Source organism: Ochlerotatus camptorhynchus, unplaced genomic scaffold (assembly GCF_037179485.1).
Source record: "Ochlerotatus camptorhynchus isolate MF236.1 unplaced genomic scaffold, CSIRO-AGI_Acam_v1.1 ptg000204l, whole genome shotgun sequence".
Taxonomy (NCBI): Eukaryota; Metazoa; Arthropoda; class Insecta; order Diptera; family Culicidae; genus Ochlerotatus; species Ochlerotatus camptorhynchus.
In genome coordinates this window covers 1357881-1383622 of record NW_027040694.1, presented here as the reverse complement: position 1 = coordinate 1383622, position 25742 = coordinate 1357881, and the positions used below count along the sequence as shown (strand labels likewise).

Genomic DNA, 25742 nt, shown 5'->3' with positions numbered 1-25742 from the left:
ATCTTACATACATAGTATATAAAGTTGTTGAATATTACATGGAAACAGCTGCTCATTGGTCATTCAATCGCGATGCAATATTGCATTGTACTATAATTACACATAGGGGAAACAGCCCTATTGTTGCGGTACGTTAGCAGCGTTAGAAGCCTATTGCTGTGTATGGAGGTCTCCATACACAACAATAGGCTCCTAATGCTTCTAACGTATCGCAACAATAGGATTGTTTCCCCTATGTACATTTGTGAATATCTGCTTTTTGTCATTACATCAATATTTCATACATCAGCTTAAATTCCGTTGATCGGTATTTGTTTGCTATGCTCATAGGGTACAGTTTTTCTCAAGAACTTCCTCTTCATGTGCTGCGTCACGTTATGGTACTGCATATACATTCTCTACTGTTCCCCTCATTCTCATATTATCGATTCCGTGAGCTCCGACACACGGTAGAGATCCCCGCCGGCTAACGGTACTCACTACGGTTCTTTCAGAAGAAACCAGCTGATTGTAGGTTTGTATTGCCCTTTTCTGACGTTTATAACTCGCACACTTGCGTATCCTCACTTTCGCTCCAGCCAAAAATGATGGTTTGTTATTGTTTTCCTCGCGCAAAGAGATGCTGTCAAAATCTGAGCTCCGCTCGGCAGTTCCATTATTGCGAGAGAACTAATAATCAAAACATGATGAAGCAACGACCAGAGCGATAGATTTTCGCCAGCCAGAAGATTTCCGCGCAAAACTTTTTCGCTTCATTTAGTTTCTTGGTTCGGTTCAGTTTGTATTTCTTTGGTGTAGAATCAGTTCTGACGAATTAATGCAGTGATTTTAGTGATAATGAAGTGCTAAGTTTTGTACTGCGCGAAAGGATGTGTCGAAATAGATTCAAGGTTCTTTATTTTTCTCCCTATGAGGCTTTAAGTACCAACTAGCAGTGGCAGAAGTAATAGTTCGCGCATCGAACGCAGTCGAGGGGGGGTCTATTTTTAAATCCATTCGTAGCGCAATCAAAACAAACGCACTGCCCACCTCCCACTTGGGTCGGAATACACCAATGGTACGCGTGTGCCGAATATGGGTCATATCAGGATGGGGAGAATTCGGTGAGTGGTTGTGTTAATTTATATTAATAGGTGGAATATTTGAGTTAATAAATGTCGCTTTTAGGTTATTGATGATAAGTTACCTACTATTGGTACCATTAGGAGTACATGGATCGTTTATAGAATACATATGGCCTACGCAAGAACATGGTAAGTACGAATGCATATGCTTTTTTGTATTACAATTTATCGCAAACATGTTTGAACATGAATATGGAAACTGTCGTACCATCAATGAATTAAGTCTCCGCTGATGCCCTATATACAGCCGAGGGGGACGACTCTATCTACGATGCAAAAAAGATTGTGTTTTGCTGTGGCTAGCTGCGCGCACGCTGAGCAGATAGAAAGAAGATTGATGACGATTCTGAAGATTTCCTGCAAAAAGATGATGAGCGATGCAAGTAGATGCGACAAATGAAAGAAGATTTTTCGAAGATTGATTCGCTAGTGTGAAATTTGTTAAGCATCTAAACTTGAGATTTAGATGTGTCGCCCCCCTCGTACACAGCTCACTTTTGAAAAAAAGTGCTATTTTTCGAATCTATTTAAATAGGTATATACATTTGTATACATACTTACACGTTGTTTTGTCTAAAGTGTCGGCTTTTGAAATTTAAGCTAAATCTACGTTGTTTCGTGCTTTTTTGGCTAAAATTAGCACAGATGGGTAAATTTGAATGTAGTATGCATACTTCAAACAACCTCTTGAGAACCACAGTGCTTTCATTTGTTTCTTAATCAAAATAAACTGAGCGGTTTTTGGTACACTGCAAACTTGATGAGTACCAATTGCCGCTCATTACAACATCCTTTCACTTTGGTCTTGTTTATGATTGATTTAACTGTAAATGGCTGTCCACAGGTCCCTCCCGTGCCTTGCGTGGACTATCCTGCATACGTGGTTTTAGAATTTGTATGGACCATGGATTTAACCCTCCCTCCTAAAGTTAATTTACATACAAAACCCTGCTGTTGAATTGTATTTTTGACGTAAGATTACGTCTTTCGGCAACATATTGGGGGTGCAATTTCAAAAAACCAAAACCGACCGCGCTACGAAAAGTGGTCAGGTTTTGACCACTTATAACTCTGTCAATAGTGGATGGATTTTAATTCTAAACAAGCCAATCGATTGAAAATTATTCTACGAATCTGCTTCTTTTTATTCTTCTTCTTTGTATTTGAGCTGTCGTCTGACAGCATTGGGTTTCTTCTAACTCCTTGGTAAACTTCAGGAATAGATCCTTGATGAACAGTCTATTTGCTAGTGTTGGTGCATCATGCTTAGTACCTTCTTTCGCCAACATGTCTGCAACATCATTCCCGGCAATCTGTATGTGGCTAGGTACCAATTGAATAGTAGTTTTCCATTTCTTCGCCATCTGTGGTATTTCTGCAATCATCGTTTCTCCTTCTCCCCTTTGGATGGCACCTTCCAGTATTTGACAGGATGACCGTGAGTCAGTTAACACAACGTAGTGCAATAGCTGGTTTTCCTCAACTATTTGTAAAGCTACCCAAATAGCCGTGAGCTCTGCAGATGTAATGCTAGTGTCGTGTTGTAGCCTGTAGTAGTGCCGCCTCTTATTGCCTTCTACAAACATTCCGATTCCACAAGTATTTTCGTACTTCGATGCATCCGTCCATATTCTCCCTCTGCCTTTATATTTCCCATGCATCATACCGAGTGTTAGTTGCTTCAACTTGATCTGAATAACTTGGTCCTTTTTGAGAGTTTGTTTACATAAACATGTATATATCTTCACTTGCTCAAAATTTTCAATCCGTTCATTCCGCATCAGTATGGCGTAGCTTGCCTTATGTTTCCAATAGAGTTGTTCAATGTATGAATATTTTTCCTGATTCTATTCTTCAAGCGATATTTGCATCAATTATCTCCCTAAAACATTTTTCCTCGAAATGCATCTTGCGATTTCACGGCATGCTACCATTTCTTGTCGGTATTGTATTGGTGCTTGTCCACTAATCGCAGCCAGTGTATTTAGTGGAGTAGATTTTGTGCTACCAGCAGTGCTGCAAAATCTCGACAGTACACGGTGATATTGACAATTCTGCTTTGGTCACTCATTTGAGCTAACAGTCATAGTCAAGGCAAACCATGTCAATTGTCAATGACAATGGTGTCAGTGACGAACATGTGCAGATTTGTTTATTAGCTAAATTTGTAACGAAATAAAATGACTTGAGCAACACAATTACATGGATATATTTTAATGAACAAGTATCTACGTCCTGAGCTACTTGGATAACAATAATGTGACACAGAATGTACTAAATTACACTTTTTGTTACCAGGTGAATCTTTGTCATTGACGAAAAAATGAATGAGATTTTGACGAAGGTTTTTTTGAGGATCAAGTCTGTCAGTGACTATGTGACGAACAATTTTGTCAATATCGCGCGAAAGTCTGTCAATGACAATGACAAATCTTAGCACTGGCTACCAGTAACATTCCTTAAACTCTGGTTGTTTATCACTTCTAGGACTCTTCTTGATGATTTACTGGCATTGTTATGTACTGAGCAGCCATACTCGACAATACTTCTAATGAGACCTTGATACACGTTAAGCATCGTGTCTGGATGTGCTCCTTTTTTGCGCCGTATAAAACTTTCAGCATGCATAGTCTTTCCTGGACTTTCTCCCGAACTGATTGTACATGTACTGCAAATGTTAATGATCGGTATATGGTTACTCCAAGGTATCGTTATTATATCGCCGATTCAAGTGTCTTTCCCTTGACCATGATATTTAAAGTTGTACGTGTACTGAAGTTCATCTTCATCACACTGGATTTCTCGGCGTTTATCGATAAATTCAGTTTTTCACAGGCTCCCATGAACTTGCCCATATATTCCTGCGCTTTAACGTTTAGGGTTTCCCAGTTGATAGCTGTTAAGATTATATCAAAGTCGTCAGCATATTGAACCAATACGACTCCATCAACATGTATGTTATGTAGTTCAGCAGTGTTCATATTAAATAACGTTGGTGACAATACATCTCCTTGCGGTAGCCCATTCGAGAACGTATCTACCAGAGTATCCGTGAACAGTATTAAAGGCGTTCGTCAAGTCAACACATATTAATGCTGTTACTTGGTTATCTCTTTTGTTCCTTTTTATTTCATTTATGACGTATGCAATTGCTGTAGATGTTGAAGTGCCTTTCTGAAACCAAACGATTTCTGCAAGGATTTTATTATGGTATAGATGGTTCTGTAGCATATCCAATACAGCCGTATTCATGATTTTGGTCAAGGTAGGAACTAGAGAGATTGGCCTTTTTTCCGTTTGGAGTTGATTGGTCGCTACCTGTCTTAGGTATGGCTACTTCTTTGATAGTCTTGGAATTATCTGTGGGGGTGCCCCGGAACCACATTCGATTGAGATCCTCTACCAAATTTGTTGATACTTCTGGAGAAAGTAAACGAAGAACTTCATATGATACGCCATCTTCCCCTGGTGCAGACCTTTTCTTTTCCTTACCGATGATAGCTGTCCACTTTGCCAAATCTAGCAATTTGTATGATACAATTGGCGAGGCAACTGGCCCCGGATCGATCCATGGTTCCAAATCATTTGGTCCGAAGTGTTTATCTAGAAAACTCCCCGCTGTATTGCGTCATCTAGCATGGTGTTGTATCGACACTTTTTACTTTCTTTCCAGTAAACCTGCCGACTTTGTTCCACAGTTATTTAGAGCTAGTGTGTGGTCCTATTTCGTCCGAGAACTCCTCAAACTTCTTTCGGATTTCAACACGTTTTAGGTTTTGGAAGATGGCCGCCTTACGTTTGAAATTAATGAGATTTTGCATACTGGATTCCCTGTTGAAAGCTCGTCTTGCCTCCGTCTTCTCTTTCCATGCCTGGTCCACGGTGTCAGACCACCAAAATTTTGGTGTTTTGGTGTCCTTCCTTCTGTTACTCTTCCGGATTTTCTTTACTGCTGTTGCTAGGTCTTCTACATTACCGATTTCGAACGGTTTTAACCTTGATATTGTGGTCCTAATTTTCTTGTTGTCGTAGCAGTACTTGGGACGTTCATTTTTATAGCTGTCTATGGTAATTTCAATTGCTAAGTGATGACTACCAATGCCGTATGATAATGTCCGCCATTGGGCCCTTGACAGTAGCTGTGTTGAGCACATGGTTGAATCAATAGCAAATGACCTACATCCTAATCTCAAAGGTACAAAGGTTATGGATCCATCATTCAACAGGTGGCAGTTCGAGTCATTGATCACTTCAGCCAAAATTTCGTCTTTTCTGTCCATCGTTTGATCTCCCCAATCGCCATGGTGTGCGTTGAACTCACCTCCAACGATAACGTTGTCGAATTGTCGGACTTTGTCAAACAGGACTTGAATGTCATTCTTAAAATTTGCTTACTATGCTTATTGAAGGACTCACATACACGGGAAAAATTTACTAGATTTATAGAAAATATTAATATTGCTGCTACTTGTGTTTTAGTAGATAACACAGGTATATCTATTTTGGAATAGCTGTTCTCGTTTCGCAACAGGATCGCCGTCCCTCCGTACGCGTCGTCTCTTGAGCATGGAATTAGGTGATATCCAGTGATATTATATTTCCTTGTGGTTTCTAGTACTGAATTAGTCCATGTCTCCGATAGGAGAGCTATATTGAAACCTTCACCGAACAGGACTCTGTGTATTTCTGCATTATTTTTTTCAAGACTCTGCACGTTACATTGTAGTATTTTTATTGTTCTATTTAACTCCCCGAATTTTGAAATGATAAGTGGTAAAAGCTAATCTTTTATTTTGATCAAATCCATTTATTCATATTCTGGTGTAGAGCTTTTAAAATGAAGAAGTGCTTACCTTACTATTTTCTGTGTGTATTATGGATTTTGCGAAATTGAAGTGCCTTCTGGAGCATGCCATGATTTTTTGCTTTATGGCTTCGTCGTTATCCAACTGAGCGACAAAGTCCGTGTAGAACGTCATCAGTAGATTCTGTTGGTCGTTTTGTACTCACTAAAAACCTGTTTCGACATGGTTTCCCATCGTTCTTTTTCCGCAACTCGATAGTCGTTGTTTAGTGCCACTCTTTTTATGGCCGTTAGTCCTTTGCGAACTCTTTCACCGTTGATGATGTAGCTCCGTTTCTCATTTGTCTTGTCCGCATTTGTGTTGACTCTCCTTTTCTTGTTCTGTTGCTTGTCTGGCGATTTTCCCATGTACACCGCTGCTTGAATGTTCTCCCTTTCATTTTTGGATAGAGACCATTGTTCCCGCTACGGATCCTTTCAACGAAAGCTATTTTTCGTCATGTTTGTGTATGTCTCTCCCGACATTGGGAATTCCTCGGCATCGAAGAGTGGTTCGTACAAGTTTTGATTTGCCATTGGAATCTGTTCCTTTGCTTCTGCGTATGTGAGGTTCTTTTTTGCCATTAACTTTTTGATTTTGTCCTGCCGTATGATTTCCGGACAGCTTGGGTTTGTCGTAGTGTGATCCTTGTTTCTGCAGTTAGCGCACTTTTTGCCTTTTCCACAATTGTCGTACTCACTTTTGTCTTCGTGTCTTTAAGAGCATCGTAGGCACCTTTTTGCGCTTCTGCAATTTGTGGTGCGATGGTTGGTGCGTAAGCAGTTCAGGCAAATCACTACCTTTTGTACGAACGGTTGAACTCGACTTGAACAACAGAACAGTCTTATACCCCGGACAGACTATGGCTTATATCATGTAATATAGGCTGGCTTGCAATGAGCACTCATATATAGGATTTCCAGTGAAAACTAGATGTATGAGTGCTCATTGCAAGCCGGCCTATATTACATGATATAAGCCATAGTCTGTCCGGGGTATTATAGTACGTTCAGACTACAGAGTTATAACATGTTATAGCGCTATCTTGATGGTGGTTTCTGTGTTGCAATTAGTTGACAACCGTTATAACATGTTATAACTCTCCAGTCTGGACACCGTTTTATAGTACGTTCAAGCACTGTCCAGACTGAGCAGTTATAACATGTTATAACGGTTGTCAAATAATTGCAACACAGAAACCACCATCAAGATAGCGCTATAACATGTTATAACTCTGTAGTCTGAACGTACTATCAGACTACAGAGTTATAACATGTTATAGCACTATCTTGATGGTGGATTCTGTGTTGCAATTATTTGACAACCGTTATAACATGTTATAACTCTCCAGTCTGGCCAGCGTTTTACTCTGTCTGGTAGGCTCTTCGCTCTCTATCAGCACATTGAAGGATACATTTATTCATACAAACAGGCCGCCATTACCGAGCATGGAAAGCTGGATTGTACCTGACATACCAGGAATCAATTTTGACAAACACGCTCTCGAAAATCGGACAATCAACATCAGAGGGATTTTTGAACATTATAATATATTTTCGAAGTGTCAAATTTATGAGAAAATTCACCAAATGAAACTAAGCCTTCGGCTGAAAATGTGAAAATTGGTTAAAAAATGAGTGTTGATTAAAGGGTGTCCACAGTTAAATTGCATCAATTAGAAGTACTCGCCAAAAATAAGTCTCAACCGATTGTCATGAAAATTTCAGGAATATAATACTATATAAAAGGCGTAACATTTAAATTAAAAACAGAATAACTACTATGCAACATGGCTTCTTTAAAGGCCGTTCAACAACTACGAATTTGCTCGAATTAATTAATTATTCCTTGAATGCAATGGATAACGGAAACCATGTAGAAGTGTTGTATACAGATTTCAGCAAAGCGTTTGATCGAATTGACATACCCATGCTTCTTTTTAAACTTCAAAAAATGGGAATTCATTACGCACTCCTCAAGTGGCTTGAATCATATTGAACTGACCGCCATCAAATAGTAAAATACAAAGGAAAGATATCAAATCCCGTTGATGTCACTTCAGGAGTTCCTCAAGGCTCCCATTTAGGACCACTTTTATTTATTCTCTTCGTTAATGACATATCTTTCATTATTAAGAAATTGAAAGTTTTAATATATGCTGACGACATTGAACTTTTTTGGAAATAAAAGATGCCAAAGACATCATCACATTCAAAGAGAAAATTCAGATATTCCATACATGATGTCAAAAAAGCCTGCTACAATTAAATATAAAAAAAATGTAACTCAATTACCATTAGTAGAAAACAAATCCTACCCGATATAACAATCACTTTAGGGAAACAGATCGTAGAAAAGTGTGATAGAGTCAGGGATCTAGGTGTTATTTTGGACTCAAAACTTACTTTCACCGATCATTATAACACAATTATTAACAGAGCTAACAACATGCTTGGTTTCATAAAACGTTTCTGCTATAACTTTCACGATCCTTATACGATAAAAACATTGTACATTGCTTATGTAAGGTCGATATTAGAATATTGCAGCATAGTTTGGTCTCCTTTTGCAATCACACACGAAGAAAGAATAGAGTCCGTTCAAAAGCAGTTTCTATTGTATGCGCTCCGCAAGTTAGGTTGGACTGTATTTCCTCTGCCATCTTAGACACCTCGGTGTATGCTTCAAAATATTCAAACATTAAAAGAGCGTCGTGAATTTGCTATGATTTCTTTCGTAAACGATATCGTATCACATCGAATTGATTCAATAGTACTATTGTCATTCTTACATTTATATACACCATCTAGGCATTTACGAAATAGAAATATATTTGCTACAAATCGTCATCGTACGAATTATGCCAAATTTGGATCCTTGAACCAAACGATACATATAATAAGCACTGCGATAACATTGACTTTACAATGACAAAAACCAAATTAAAGCAATATTTTAATTCCTCGCATAACGTCAACTAGAAGTAATGTTTTAACTTGTTCTTAAGACATATTATAAAAAATATAAACAAAGACAAAATTGTAAAAATACCACTTAAGACAACAATTGTAAAACGGTCTACACTGATTGACGACAAATAAATAAACATTTGATAACGGCACAAGAGCTTTTGTAAACAAACTTTGTAAGGCCCTTTGCACGTGAACCGAAGTACGCCCATGCAAACCAAACACATCATCGGATAGGGGCAACTCTCACCTTTTCGAAAGTGGTATTGGTTTGCGTGAGCGTACTTTGGTTCGCGTGTAAAGGGCCTTAGAAAATTTGTTTACTAATGATTTTGTGCCGTTATCAAATGTTATGCCTGATATATAAGTTTACGATTATAAGCTGGGTCTGGCGAAGTCGAATCGCAACCACACTATCCAAGACGCATTGCAGCAAGCTTTACTCTGTTCGAACGGTTGTCAAATTGATAAACAAAGTTAATGTGTGCAAGATTGTGAGTGACTCTCTTGAAATATCGATTGGTAGTTGTAGTCTGTTGTAGTTCGTTGTTATTGTCGGTCGCGTTTGACACCGGAAAACCCCACACCCGACTTTCGATTTTACTCTCATTCTGTACAACAACAAAGCGTCGGACATTGTGTGCATTATGGCGCATCATTGTACAAATACAGCGCACTATGTCCGACGTTATGTTTTATGTACAGATTGAGAGTAAAATCGATTGGCGCGTGTCGAATTTTCCGGTTTTCTACTGTATCAATAATATTTGGTTTTCATAAAAGTTCCTAAGCAGTTTTACGTTTTACTCAGATTACAATACTCCCTATCTGTTTCTTCCATATGAGCTCTTATAAGAACAGTAAAAAATGGTTCGATTTTGACAGTTCAACTTGGTTCGAAATCCATTACGAGTCCGCCAGACCCGAGGCCAGACCCAGATTATAAGTAACTTTATGTCACTCTATTTCATCACCAAATCCAAATGCTCGAACTTTCTTCTTAATTCATCCTAAAAGCTTTTGTACAACGGTTGAATCGATTTTTTTTTCCTGCTTTCAACCATGATTTCAACATTTCCTGCTCCTTAGTGACAACTTTAGGAAGCTTACGGAGCTCGTCCTTCATTATAGCCCAGTATATTTCGATCGACCGCAACTCCGTTGTGTTTGGGGGATTGAGATCCTCCTGCACGAAATTGACCCCACTCGTCTTGTACCTCTTCAGAAAGTCCTTGGAATAGTGACAAGAGGCTAGGTCTGGCCAAAAAATTGCAGGAACGTTGTGTGATTTTTTTTTTAAAACTTTATTTTAGAGATTTTTAGCCTTAGTTTTTTAGCCTTAGTTTATCTCTTAGTTGTGTGATTTGAGAAACGGAAGCAGTCGTTACTTCAGGCACTCATTCATGTAGACTTGGTCATTTACTATTTTGTCGTTCATTGCGGTTTGGTGCTTTCTGAACCTTGAATGAACGTAGTCCTGCTCGTTTATTGGCTTTCTGCACGAAACTTTTTGTCAGGTGCAGTTTTTTCGCGACATCCCGAACGGAATAGTTGGGTATGCGTTTTAAGGCATCTTTTTTTGCACTCTCTTGCTGCCGATCGACAGTTAAACCGTTAAACGTTGTCCGAAACGTTTTATGAAACGAGAAACAGTAGATTGTTGGATTTCCAACATCTTTCTGATGGCTCGGTGCGAAACCCTAATAAAAATTGTATGGTTAATTTGCTTAACGACGTGTTCTGGGTATCATCCAAACCATTTGTGGAATAGTTCAATGATTTGGGTTATCGTTCGTGTATGGTTATTTTTTATTAGGGAAGGTGTGGGTTGTTGAGCTGAGTGTGCAAAACTTTCTCGCGCACGTGCTGTTCCTTCGACTCCATTTTCAAAACAACTATAAATTTCACAATGAAACTCACGCAGTGTAAACAATACACGTTGGAGCCATCTCACCCAAAATTTTCATTAAAATTAACCCAAAGGGCAAAATGTTACAGCTTTTTGAAAGTGATTCAATTTAACTGTGGACACCCTTTAGAACACCTAATCAAAACGTGAGCGGTAATTAGTACATATAACTGAATTAAGTTTTAATGTTTTTACCCTTCTTACAAAGAAGGGTATAGATATCACTTGAAAAACCGACTATCGATCCGAGGCCCGGAGGGCCGAGTGTCATATACCATTCGACTCAGCTCGACGAGATCGGAACATGTCTGTGTGTTTGTGTGTACGTGTGTATGTGTGTATGTGTGTGTGTATGTAACGAAATGAATGCGCTCACGTTTCTCAGCAACCGCTCAACCGATTTGGACAAACTCGGCGCCAAATGATAGGTCTTGGGGTCCCATTGAACGCTATTGAACGGTTTTGGAATCGGTGAACCGGTTCCGGAGATATGGCCGGAATAAGATCCGGTGAATATGGACCTTCACGCTGGATTTAACGGAAAACGTATCAAAACCATCATGCGACACATCAAATTACTACAGAATTCAAAAATAAAATCAATGCAAGTCGTGTTAAGTGTTCCAGACCACATTGGACACACTTGGACATGTTCCGGGTACCCCGGGGAAGTTGCTTGAATATGAATTGAATTGTAACCCATTAAATCACATTAAAATACGATGATAAGGTGATTGGTAAATAGCCTCACCAAATAGACTACACCCGGATATATTCCGGGTACCCCCAGGCAGTGGCGTAGCGTCACTGGATGACACGGGGGTGGGGGGCTTGGTCACTGATAATGACAATAAAATAAATAAACTTGAATAAGTAAGAAGGGTCTGATCACACCATAGGTGGATAAATTCGGGTTTTTAAAGACGTGTTTGCTGTTCAAATTTTTTATTCTAGTTTTACGCATAGCGTATAAGTTACCCTAACGAATGATGAAAAAAGATAAACCAAATATGTACAATGTTGGGTTTTTCCTTGGATTTTGTTTTAACTTTAACATTGCCTTAAATAAGCGGAAATTGGTACTCTGATGGTATTGTCCAAACATTCAGAAGATGACCTCTTTTTTATTTTATTTTTTTTTTCAGAAAACACCGCAGTGGATGCTTATCCGGCCGTCCCGTACGAGCTCTCCGAAAGCGACGAATCCTTCCTCCGTGAAGCTTCCAATTGGATCGGAGCGAACCTTTCCAAGCTAGATCTGTGCCACCACAGGGTGATTTTGAAATTGAAAAATTCCTGCGAACGTCTGAATGCCGAGCAGATCGGTAAACTGGCCGTCATGCTGCTCAACTGCCAATCGGATTCCGAAGGTCGGAAAGTGTACCACTGTACCGAGCAGATGACGTTGAAGGACTGCACCAAGGAGATGGATCCGGACACGTGGAATGCGTACCACCTGGTGACAAATCGTGCGAAAGCCGTTTGCGCTAGCGTCAGGCACGATCAGTTCCGGGGACTGACTGAACTGACCGTCAACAAGCTGATGAATACGGCTCACGAGCAAATCGAAATGATGGGACAGCTGGCGGAGAACCAAAAGGAGCTGCACAGCGTTACGCAGGAAGCGATCGAAGAGATGTCGACAAATAACGACAGGATTATCAGCCAACAGGGCGATATTATGCGACTATCGGAGGCGCATAGAGCCAAGGTGGAGTCTAATTTCAGGGATCTGGTAAGGGAAAAGGCTTTGATTCGGGCAGGACAACAGGAAGTTGCTGTCCTGTTGACGGGCTTACGGAGCAGGATTGACGATAGCATCAAACAGCTGGAGATGCAGTCGAAGCGGAGTAAATTGAATCATGCTTCGCTGCTTTCGGATATGGAAAATCTGCAAAAGAGTGCAGCGACCATCGCGGGAAAGATTGACGAAACCAGCGAACATTTTGCTTCGCATCACCAAGCGGCTGAGGAGCAATACAAATACACTTTGGGACAGTTGGAAAAGATCAACAACACAGTCGCTAACATGTTGGACATGATCGACGCATTGCAGAAAGACTTCGATCATAAGTTGGCTTGGATCACGGAGAAGGTCGGTGGAAGTGACTACATACTCAAGAAGATGAACACCATCGTGATTCATTTTTGCTACCTTATATTTGGAATGATTTGCCTATCCTTTGTCGGAGCGGACAAATTTGTCCGGGTTTTCTTCATCCTGGCAGTGCCAGGGAATCTGCTAGGCAACCTACTGGATCTATTCAGCTCGGACGTTATCCGGTTGAGTATCGCATTGGGGAGCTTCATCGTTGCCGATTTGATCTGCCGTTTGGGATTGAAATTCTACCCCAGCTTGCATACCAGACAGGCTCCATCTTCCAGTCGGGATCAGACTGACCAGCCGGGAGAAAGGCAACGAGAGCCTTCGGTGGCTCCTCGATCACGGTTGAACGTGCCGTTTGTCAGAACGGAACCTACCGTCGAGGAAGATGATGAAGAGACGGAATCACACGATGCTGTGTCCTATCTGAGCTCGTTCCGTTCAAGATTCTCGAGGGAACGATCGGTTACTCCTCCGGTGGCGAATGGGGTGGAAAGCAGACGCAGTGTGACACGTGAGAGTAGCGACGATCGGCAGCAGTGTACGGCTAGGACGTTGCGAGGGGAACAGTGCAGAGGGTTGGCACTGTCGGGGCGGGATTTTTGCAGGGTTCATGATCAGAGGGGTTTGTGAGGGGGCTTGGTACCGGAAGGGTAGTTTTTTTTAGGTTTTAGATTGCTTTGGATAGCTTTAATTGGACAATGTTGCGTTTGTAGGGTATAATATTTAATTAGGATATGTTTTTAAATTTTACTATTACCTCGCTCATGACTTATTTTACTGGACTATAGTTTATAGTTATTGTTACCACGAATTTGTAAGCCATGGATCTACCTGAAATCAGTGACCATTTGTGTTGTTATTTAACCCAAACCATTACTTAGTAAAAACATAAATTATGAGTTAATACTTAATTTGTACAATAAATACTGCAAAAAGACAGAGTATATTCGTGCCTTTCCTTATTTCAATCACATCCGTAAACATTCAAACCAGGCGATTGCGTTACCTTACCCAAATCTCATGCAGGAAAGAGACCATTCGGGGTAATGGCGTTCGAGGAAGTGACATTCGGGGTAGCTGTAGCACAACAAACGGAACTCACAAACGACATTGACGGCAATATATTCACGTAAAATAAACTTGCTTAATAAATTGCACACAATGTTGCATACAGTATCCCCCCGCTGTGTTGGAAGGAGAAATGGCTAGAGTACATTGGAAACTAGATTATAGAAAAAGACGTCGGAATTGCTGAAGAATTAACTTTACACAGCAAATAAACGTGTATTATTTGAGGTTCTATACATGTAGGTCACTCTTACGGCCCTTTGAATTTACCTTTAGCGTATAGAGCTTTAGCGCCCTGCGGCTGGGAACTCGGACATGCTCATCCGACAATATCATGGCTGGACTATCGGGGATTGACTCGCTAATGCGACTGTCAAGTCCATACTAAAAAAACATACAGCATGCTAATCCAGCATTTAGTTGTTCTGTGTTTTTTTTAACTGGGCTTGAACGCAAAACAAATCTTTTACTGAATATTCACTTCAAATTATCGGAATTACTGACATTCAGCAAATACAAACTGAACTTCGGTACCGTTTTTTTGGTAAATACTGAGCACAGCATTTGTAATTACCGTAAACCGCCCTAATTCTGCGCATCGCCTAACTCCGCGCATTTTAAATCAAATTAATGATTTATGTCAATTAAATGCTATGTTGAGCCTGAATTGTCGATGTGTGGCATGCTTTACTGTATGAAGATATGTGCTGCGTTGAAATGAACAACAATAAACATCCTGTGTCGCGTAGAGAAAAAGAAAATCACTTGCGGATCCTGTCAGTCGCCATTTTTTCGCTGCGTTCGAGCGTTTGTGCTTAGAATGTGTTGTATAAACAAGACAATTTTTTTCTTTTAAAAAGTGTTGTTTGCAGTGATATAGTGTACACTTTGAGTCTCGACAGGTATATTTAACATATTTCAGTGGTTATTTTAATAGTGACATGCATATAAAGTGAAATACAGCAGAAAATCTCTTGCGCGGAATTACGAATCTTTGTTTTTGACTTCGGCTTAATTCCGTGTGTTTACTTTTCAGAATGCCGTCACGGAAAAATATGCAGTACTCACTGGAACATTTATCAACAGCACTGGCATCAATCCGGAAGGGTAACCGGATCCGTCAGGTATCTCGTTCCAGTGGAATCCCGGAGAGCACACTGCGGGATAAATTGAAAACAACCTCCCAACAAGAGAAACCTGGAGCGCCCACCGTTTTAACATACGATGAAGAAAACCGAACCGTTTCTTGGGTTTTGGATATGGCCAAAGTGGGATTCCCTGTCAATACCCAGAAATTGACCGCATGTGTGGCACATTACGTTCAAGGAAGGAAGACAAAGTTTAAAGGAGGCATTCCGGGAGGAAAATGGATGAAGCTTTTTTTGAAACGTCACCCAAACATAGCTCGACGTGTCCCAAGAGTGCTTCCGAAGCACCGAGCTGCTGTATCCGAATGCCAGATCAGGCACTGGTTTACGGAAATTAAAGGATACATCCAAGCGGAGGGCCCGGATATATTTTGAAGGATCCATCGAGAATATTTAACATGGACGAAACCGCAGTGCGCACAATACCGACTAAAGAAGTGGTTTTAGCTGGCACAGGAACCCGTCATCTTCATGTTCGTGTTGGCAATTCCGATTAAGAGTCCTATACTGCTTTATTTGCCGCGAAAGCCTCCGGAACATTAGCGCCAACTCTATTGCTATTTCCATACAAGCAACGGATTCCCGGAGAAATTTTCAAAAAAATTACAACCGAATTGGGCAGCTGGGAGAACGGAAACGGGATGGATGAATAGGGACACGTTTTATTTGTACCTTCACGACGTGTTCCATCCATGGCTGCTGACAGAGAAGATTGTTTTACCGGTTGTAGTATTTTTAGACGGCCACAAAAGCCACGTGTCCCCCCTCACTACGGAGCTGTGTCTGAAAGCAAATATAATACTGATATGTCTTCCACCCAACAGCACGCAAATTAAGCAGCCACTCGACGTTTCATTTTTCCGGCCATTGAAATCTTTTTGGAATCAATCATTAACGGAATGGAGAATCGATCACGGAGGTGAAATACTTTCAAGAAGTGAAATCGCACCTCTGCTTCAAAAGGCCATTGGACAGATGGTTCATTTAACATCAACCTTGGTGAATGGCTTTCGGCGATCCGGATTGTACCCTTTTGATGTAGACGCAGTCAACTACGATTCATTGGTAACAGACAATAATGAGACATCGAGTCTTGAACACCACGAACAAGGAGCTTCCACATCGTATCCACGATCAAACAATGATTTCGTGAAGGAATTGGAAACATACTTAACACCTGAACAACAACAACGTTTCCAAGCAAATATCGATACGGGAGATTGGGCGGGTCCGATCCAGGACGCTAATTTATTCTTTGTATGGAAAAAAGCAAAATTAGGAATGGAAGCCAGTTTTGTGTCATCATCCATGAATTGTTATTTTGATGATCTTGAAAACGAACCCCCATTTGAGGGTTTTGGAGTCGACGATCAGAAGTTGAAAGGTATTCTGTTTTGTTTTAGGTGTTCACCAGCTGTTCAAAAATACGTAACTTGTTTTAATTGTATTAAGGTAACACCCTTGATGTATCTGCACCAAGCATCGTTAACTCACAGGAAGAGGCTAATGACAGTTTCAGTGAATCATTTAAGAAGCCAACATTGAAGGTTCCTGCCCGAAAGATGAAGAAAGGCCATCCGCCGTCGGTAGCCACGAGCAAGGCCTATAAGGATTATGAGGATGGAATTAAAAAACAAAAGCTGCAGGAAGAAGTGGAACGCCAAAAGAAAAAATACCAGAAAATGCGCAAGAAAAAACAGAATGAAAGAGAAATGTTAAAGAAGAAATTCGATCGATTGCTTAAACAGAAGAAATGAAGAGCAAAGTTTTGTAAAGATCAATTCCAAACCAGGTTCCAAACATTGTTTTTAAAGCTCAGGACCAAGTAAACCTTTAATATGCTGAATTATTGAGTTGTTTTTCATAAAGACAGGTGTTTTTTTCATATGGAAGAATCAACTAAGGGAATATCCATAAATGACATAGCATATTGTTGGCTAATTTTAGACATCCCCTTCTCCCTTGTAGCATTTTTTTTCTTTACTCTATACATGGTTAGTCACAACTTGTGTAAGCCCCCTCCCCTTTCCCACAAATGCTACGTCATTTATGGATTGTCCCTATGGGCGTGGGATATCCCTGGATGTACGACTAAGTCGCAATCACAAAAGCGCAAAAAATCTCTCAATTATAATTATTTTTAACGTGCGCGGAATTAGGGTCATTTTTGCACGGAATTAGGATTCGCACTTTTCAAATGCTCGGAATTAGGCACAAGTACATCGAAAACAATTTCCGTTTAAAAAAAGTTTTGGTCGTAGATTTTGGTTGTGCTTCATTTTTCTAACATACTACTATAATAGCACTACATTCGGGTAAAAACAGTTTATCGCTAGCATCTATGATATTTTTTTAATACTTAGTTGAATTTTCATATTCCTTAACTGCGCAGAATTAGGGCGGTTTACGGTACTGAGAAAGCAAGAAAGCTCCAAATTTTCTGTATTGTACGAAAAGTCAGTAATTATAATTACTGTACATAAAGTAATCATAGAATTTTTCTGGACATCCGTCAAAATACTCAACGTATTTTACTGACCATGAATTGTAAAATTCTAAGCTGTCATCTTTTTCAATTCTCATTATAGCTTTAGTGAAAATCCAGGAGCAAGCATTTTTTCCACGGCAGCGGAGTCGAGTCGGAGTCAGGCGCATTTTCGAGGTATCTGATGTCCAAATCAAAGGTATTCTTTCTATTACACCGATAAAACACCATTGACAGTTACTCCGAGCCCGGAACATACCAAAAATTCCGAATCCGCAGCCTTGGTTTTTTTTCTTAATTTTTTTTCAGTAAACATTTGAGAAAGGCGATGGGGACGAAAGTCCCAGATTTATTCAAATTTTGCCAAAAATTACTCTAATAATTGATTTATAGATTTATATTCGGAGAAATCCATTTTATCAAATTCATCCGATATAATCGTGCTTAAATCTCTAAAAACAAATCTGGATCAACAATAGAAAACGGCCCATCAGCATTTGTAAACAAACCGTTCCAAAGCCCTTTACTCACAAAATGAAGGCCACCCACGCAAACCAACACCATAACCGGATGGGGGAAACTTCCACCTACACGATGATGGTGTTGGTTTGTGTGGGCGGCCTTCGATTTGTGAGGAATGGGCTTTGGAACGGTTTGTTTACAAATGGAGGTCCCAAGCAACAATTTTTGTTTTATTGAAGTTTTACAGCAGTTGATATAACCAAATTATAAAACCTTCACTGACGACCACATTGCTTTAAAAACCTCCAGAGAACCGCTATACATCCATGTTATGGCCAATTGGCCCAGTTTGAATGCAATCATTAAAACTTGATATGCGAACTACCTTAGGAGTTTTATCACACTCTACACATGGTTGTTAAAAATGAAAACATAAAACCTTCTCCAGGTCAGAAAGTTTTAACAACCTTTTGATGACTACCATAAAACTATATTACAACCCGAGGGGGGTGACACATCTAAATCTCAAGTTAAGATGCTCAACAAATCTCACACTAGCGAATCAATCTTCGAAAAATCTTCTTTCATTTGTCGCATCTACTTGCATCGAGCATCATATTTTTGCAGGAAATCTTCAGCAAAACACAATATTTTTTGCATCGTTACAACCGCATAAATCACTCCTGAAGAAGTTGATAAAACATGATACGCAAAACATTTTGACAACCTTGAAGGTTTTAAGTTGGGATTTTTGGATTATAGTTAATATTGAGAAATATTTTATTGTGGTTTTATTCTTTCAATGTTTGATGTGAAATCATGATCCTTGTCAGTTGGTTATAATAGCTGATATTATTGTATATTGAAAATAAGACGACTTTATTACAATTTCGAACCAATTTGTATATGCTTCACAGCATGCCGTGCAATATTTATGGTGATTATTATACCAAATAAGAGCATAAATTTAGTGCGCCATATGAATACTAAAATATACGGATATTTTTAATTTGTCTACATTAGCACCATGCATTAAAGAGTCATTAGAAGATTATCTATTTAATACAAAACTGTTACTACACGGATAGAAATCTCCTTACATCTTTTGGCAAATTTCTATTGCCGATTTTTCATAAAATGTATAAGTCAACTAATAAGCAGACACCTTGCAAAAAGTTAAAGAAGATCATGTGTCAAATGAAATGTATAAGCGGTCACACATACCTTTTATGCATTATTATAGGACCTATGCGGCTTGTCTTATGGAATGTTTTGATGTTTTGGCAAAAATGTATAAATAATAAACATGAATAAAATAGTTGATTTTCGTTTCGTGTACTGTTGAGCAATAACCAGTCACATATTATTTAAATATATAGAGATGTATAAAAGTGTTTTATCGTCTATCAATTAAAGCGTAATTATTCACACTGTGTGAAATTTGTTCATACGGCGACATTTTTTTCGTTATAACTTGCTACTCCTTAAAAATACCTCAATCCAATCTAAGAGAATATGTTATTTATCCTTTATTGGAATTCTATAGCATAACATAAACCTAATGGTTGTATCTTAGCATTTCGTAGTCCAAATTGAGAGCGTTAAGTTGTATTTAAGCTCTATAACTAGCTTGCGGGTTTTATTCGGTACAGCGAATCAAAACAAAACAAAAACCATGGCAACCTGTCAAAAAGTCAACATTCCAAGCGATCCTCCTATTTTCTCTTGTAATCAAGATGTAATAAATGCTTATTGGATCCACTAAAAGCTTTTTCAATACAAGGTTTAAAGCCGTGATAATAAGTATCATGACAGGTAACGATGACAACCGTTTGTTTATAAGAAAGGAACGTCGTGAAATCTCAACCAACAATTCAAAAAGGCGGATCAGCTTTTGTAATCAAACCTTGTAATGCTCTTTTCTCGCAAATCGAAGCTCGCCAACACCGTTGGTTAGGGAAAATTGTATCCTATCCGATGGTGGAATTGGTTTGCGTAGGCATGCTTCAGTTTGCATGATAAGGTCATTACTGATTCACCCTTTAATATTGTTGGTTGATAAATCTGTTCAAAAATCATTTATGGTGATTCTTTGAAGAGTCCACAAATTTCCTGATGATGGCTGAGATACCCTATCACTTCAAGTGTTCTATAGAACACAAATTTCGGACACAGTTGTGACATCACTCATGAAATTGGAACTCCCTGTTTGCTGCATCAAATGTGAAGTTCCCGTTTCATTATTGTATGTTTTGTGGCAGCTGTGTTCTATAAACTTTGAAATGATAGTAGAGCGCATTACACGCATTGTACACGGCGAATGAGAACGACCCAAATTTGAGTTTAGTTCACTCATAATCGCCAAAAGTGCAGGAACGCAGCGATGAGTTAAATTTGTCTCATGGTTTCCTGTGGAAATCCTAAAAAATCTGCCGGAAAATGAGGAAATTGACGAAAATTTTATTCAGTCTCGGAGTAGTACCAATAAAGGGTGATACGGTCAAAATTTGGTCAATATCAACTTGACGTATTTCTTTCAATTTTGCATTTAAAAAACCTGAACACCCCTCATTTTGAAGGTGTGTGTGTATAGAATGTTGCTCCTATTTTGATTTTGGAATTCACTCTTCAGTTGTCAAAATGCCGTCCAAGCAAGAAGAGCAGCGTATCAAAATTTTGCTCGCGCATCGCGAAAATCCGAGCTACTCGCACGCAAAGTTGGCAAAATCGCTAAAAGTTGCCAAATCAACCGGTACAAATTTAATTAAAGTGTTTGGGGAACGTTTGTCGACAGCCAGGAAGTCTGGATCGGGGGGAAATCGAAAACCGGAAGCCGCTGAGAAGACAAAGAGAGTTGCCGGTAGTTTCAAGCGAAACCCTAACCTCTCTCTCCGAGATGCCGCAAATAAGCTGGGTGTATCGTCTACAACCGTACATCGAGCCAAAAAACGAGCCGGACTATCGACTTACAAGAAGGTAGTGACTCCAAATCGCGATGATAAACAAAATACGACGGCCAAAGCGCGATCCCGGAGGCTGTACACGACGATGCTGACGAAGTTTGACTGCGTGGTAATGGACGACGAAACCTACGTCAAAGCCGACTACAAGCAGCTTCCGGGACAGGAGTTTTATACGGCAAAAGGAAGGGGAAAGGTAGCAGATGTTTTCAAGCACATGAAACTGTCAAAGTTCGCAAAGAAATATCTGGTTTGGCAAGCCATCTGTACCTGTGGCTTTAAAAGCAGCATTTTCATAGCTTCCGGGACTGTCAACCAAGAAATTTACGTGAAAGAGTGTTTGAATAAACGTCTGCTGCCTTTCCTGAAGAAACACGGTTGTTCCGTACTGTTTTGGCCGGATTTGGCATCTTGCCATTACGGTAAAAAGGCCATGGAGCGGTACGCCGCCAACAACGTGCAGGTGGTTCCCAAGGACAAGAACCCTCCCAACACGCCAGAGCTCCGCCCAATTGAGAAATACTGGGCTATTGTCAAGCGGAACCTAAAGAAGACCAAAAAAACTGCTAAGGGCGAGCAGCAGTTCAAGGCAAACTGGCTTTCTGCGGCGAAGAAGGTGGACAAGGTGGCTGTACAAAATCTGATGGCAGGGGTCAAGCGTAAGGCCCGGCAATTCGGATTTGGAAAAGCGGAAGCCTAACTGAATATTTTTCCTGAATTTTATACTAATTGAACTTGAAAAAGAAATTTAATTTGATTTTTTAAATAAAAGATTTCACCGATTTACACGCGTTTTCCCTTGACCAAATTTTGACCGTATCACCCTTTAGACTGAGTGAATCCAATCTTTACTTTTCTCAAATTCGGGATTTTTTCCCTGGAAAAACCTGGGAAAACATGAGGAAAATTTACTCATCGCTGAGTTCCTGCACTTTTGGTGATTATGAGTGAACTAAACTCAAATTTGAGTCGTTCTCATTCGCCGTGTAGGAAGTGCGGAAACACATATGTCACGAATGGGAATACTCGGATATCTCCAAGGTCATTACTGATTTCCATCACTAGCTCAACAGACTTCCCCAATCTCAGGCATCCGGTGAAGATCAGTCACGTTTGGTCACGTTTGGCCATCAATTCTGTTTCCAAATTTCCGGGCAAATGTCGTTGCTTCCAGAGTTTGAACATGCAACAATCACAAAAGCAGATGCTCAAGAAAGTGACAGTTCACATCACAAAACACAATTAATTAATTAATTTATCTTTATTAGGGAGGCTTTCAGCCTGGGGCTGGTTCGCCTCCAATCACAAAACACAACTAAAAACAACATCAGCATAATGCTCGATAATTCTACCACATCCAAGATTATCGATGAATAGTGCATGAATTTATCTTAACAAATCGAAATTTTGAAGCAAATTTTATAGAAATCCGTTATTTGGTATGTAAAACGGATTACTTTCGTCCCCCTTGGAGAAAGGTGTGTTTTATCATCACAGGCTGAAGTAAGCTCGATACCCGGCTCGACGTTGATATTGAACAACTTGCTATAATTACTAGTAATTGTTTATCAAGGTTATGATCCAATCCCAACAGTAAGCATTGAAACCCCAGCCCTTTACGTGCGTGGGAAATTATTCGAATACAACACTGATGGTGTTTATTTCCTGGAAGAATATCACTATCCATCAGTGCAAATCCTTAACTGCTGAAAAATATAATTCAACAAACGTGTTTTCTTCTGTGCAATTAATAAATATTGAATTGAAATGAGTATTTCTCTCCCAACACTAACAAAACTATTTTAACTGGCTTACACGATATTTACTAAAAAAAATAACTGCCTTGTCAGTTAAATGCCAAGAAAATAACGTTCCCATTTACTGGGCTTACCAGTTAATATAGCCAAATACAAATCTAATGGATTACCAAACGTACAGTAGTTCTTGCCAGTTTGACTTAGCTGATAGTTCGGCAACGAAAATTAATTTTACCGACTTTGGTAATCTAGATTAAGTGTGTAGGGCAAAAATCTGAATATTGACAGCAAAATGTATTCAAATGCGTGTTTATACTTTTTAATCCGTCATTTTCCGGATTAACGGGGTCCGGATTATCGAGTCACCGGATCAGCGAGTGTTGGATGAGTGGGGGGATACTGTATAAAATCAGTGCTTCCATCCTAGCGCTAGCGGCGCCGGTGGTGTAGTGGTCAGCTTGAATACCTCTCACCGCAGCAGGTCTGGGTTCAATCGCAGTCGGCGCCACCGGGATGTTCTGAGGCATAACATCTCTGATCACGCCTTCCTTCGCAAGGGAACTAAAGCCGTTGGTCCCCGGTTCATGAGTTGATGGGTCTATAGGTAGGGTCCAGGTGTGTGAGCTGCCTCCCTGGCGTCGGTAGCACTGGTGCTCAGCACGGGAAACAAGATCGACGGAAAACAAATCAAGAAAAAAAATCCTAACGCTGTGGAAGGGAAATTGCAAAACTAATAATATTTAAATTGAACGTTTAAAGCGTGTACAATAATAGAGAAAAAAGAGTTCCGTCTGTTTGTCTGTGCAAATACTTACCAATTAAATTGTATTTAATATATAGATAAATAATTAACTTTCCTTTCCCGATCGAAATTGGGTCCCGCCTTTTGACTGTGTAAAGAGCCAACACTCATTTAATTAACGGAATTAAAAAGTGGTTTCGGTTGTAACTTTTCTCGACTTGCAGCCATTCATACACTTCCGACAGGAAAGAGAATCCCTGTTGCACAACCCTCCCCTACCCCTCTATCCACAAGCCTTTCTTTTATGCCTTTTATGTATGATCAAATACCGCGTACCTACCGATAGAAAGAATGACTCAAAAAAGCCTGTGAGATAATGAAGTCAGTGCACTGACTGTGCCGTACCCGAATGCTATGAACGCTTCGTACAAGCATAGATGATAGACGGTTGATAAGCAGCTTAAAACATTGCCGTGCACTACAGCTATGAGGTGGCACGCGTGGTTTTTCTCAGGTGGGATGGTACGATACGAATGATATCGTATCTTTGGGGTTCAAAAACAAAAAGAACGATGAAAACACACACACACACACACATGATGTGAACGAGTTTTGTGCACTGGAACGTGAAAGCCAGGTACAATTTTCGGCTTTTCATATGAGTTTGTGGGTAGGTGAGCTATATTCTATATTGAATAGGCGACTGTGATGTTCATTTTGATTCGAGTGTCATGAATACACGATGAAAACTTGGGCAGCCCACTACTTGTTGTTGGTAAACTATTTACTGACATTTACCGCTCTTCGAATAAAAGATTGCTTGCATTTGATTTATTTCTTTGAACTAATTTCTAAATGATTCTTTGCTTTCATTTGATCTAATACTAACTCTAGTGTAAAAAAAGTAAAGTTAATTTCGGCTCCGTTATGCTTGGAAATTGGGCATTGATCAATAAATGAATTGTAAAAAACTTTCACTGATGTTCAGATTTATTAAAGTAATATTTTGATGTAATCATACGGTTGGGTTCCATATGACTCCGATATGTTTCGCAACAAACTTGTTAGATTTTTTTTTTTTTTTCTTTTTTGGAGGCGAACCAGCCCAAGGCTGAAAGCCTCCCTAATAAAGATAAATAATAATAATAATATTTTTCTTTTTTTTTAAATAGTGCGTTTATTTACTAGACTCAGTCGTGTGTGACACTTTGCGGATCCCAAAATCCGAAAAATTTTAATTAACATTTTAAACAGCAGTAATCTAGGTTAGTATTGGGTACCAATTACTCGTGGCGGGCTCGAGGTTAATGAGTAACAATTTCGATTCGAAGGAGCTAGGTAGGAAACAGGATTCTGAAGCCTCTTTCAGATACTACTCTCGAACGGTTGATTAAATCCTGGCTGGGCAGGGGCAAGTAGCACAGAAACAGAAGGATAATAAGACTGGGACATAATGGCTGGAAATTGTTTGGAAAGGAGGGGATAGTCACATCAAACTCTACCATCAGACAAACAAAGGAATTCGTAGATCGCCTGCATGTAGGGAAGATCACGAATTCCCAATACAGCTCTTATTCACGGAAGGGTTGTCTCACTCTGACCACTAGGGTATCCAATAGTCGTGCTCTGGAGGCGTCATTACCCGTACAATGCCAAAGTACGTGATCGAAGTCATCATAACCGGTTCTGCACCTACATATATTGCTGTCAACGAGGTTTATTATGTACTGCCCATAAATGAGAAATTGGCTAATGTGCCTGAAACACAAAATCGAGAAAAATGCAACTTTAACATTTTTGTTGGTTTAATAAGGTTTACTAGGGTAGGTGTTCCAGTAATAGTGGTGTACATATAGTTGCGGTACGGAGGTTGTGTCGGAATAGTGAGGAAGACCCGGATAAGATTATTTTTCATCGGTAGCGTAGCTATCCTAAAATAAAGCATATTTGCATATTTCAAACTTAAAATTTGCCCAAAAGTGACGGAAAATAATTAATTTTCCTTAAGATTTTCACTCCTTTGCACCTATAGTTGCGGTAGTGTTCCTATAATAGTGGAACCCATAAAAAAACAACGCATTCCACTATTATTGGAACCAAAGTTAGCAACTACCACAACTACTGGAACAGTGTTCCTACTAATGGAGGACGATCTTTCTAAAATTTT

The 25742-nt window shown here is 39.6% G+C and overlaps 2 protein-coding genes across 2 annotated transcripts in view; one reads left to right on the top strand and one right to left on the bottom strand.

The window, feature by feature from the left end:
- The window catches only part of Ns4 (Nucleostemin 4), a 515404-nt gene that overhangs the window by 52416 nt on the left and 437246 nt on the right, over positions 1–25742 (bottom strand). The gene's annotated exons all lie outside the window — the stretch shown is intronic.
- LOC135702975 (protein brambleberry-like) lies at positions 729–13622 on the top strand. The gene is made up of 3 exons (XM_065224053.1): positions 729–1103; positions 1168–1253; positions 11992–13622. The coding sequence occupies exons 1-3, from the start codon at positions 1075–1077 to the stop codon at positions 13581–13583; spliced, it is 1707 nt and encodes a 568-aa protein (XP_065080125.1). The 5' UTR covers positions 729–1074; the 3' UTR covers positions 13584–13622.

Excerpts from the sequence above, each read along its gene's own strand:
- LOC135702975 (XM_065224053.1), top strand. The coding sequence starts at position 1,075 with ATGGGTCATATCAGGATGGGGAGAATTCG. Across the intron at positions 1,104-1,167 it reads ATCAGGATGGGGAGAATTCG|GTTATTGATGATAAGTTACC; the intron begins GTGAGTGGTTGT and ends TGTCGCTTTTAG. Across the intron at positions 1,254-11,991 it reads ATGGCCTACGCAAGAACATG|AAAACACCGCAGTGGATGCT; the intron begins GTAAGTACGAAT and ends TTTTTTTTTCAG.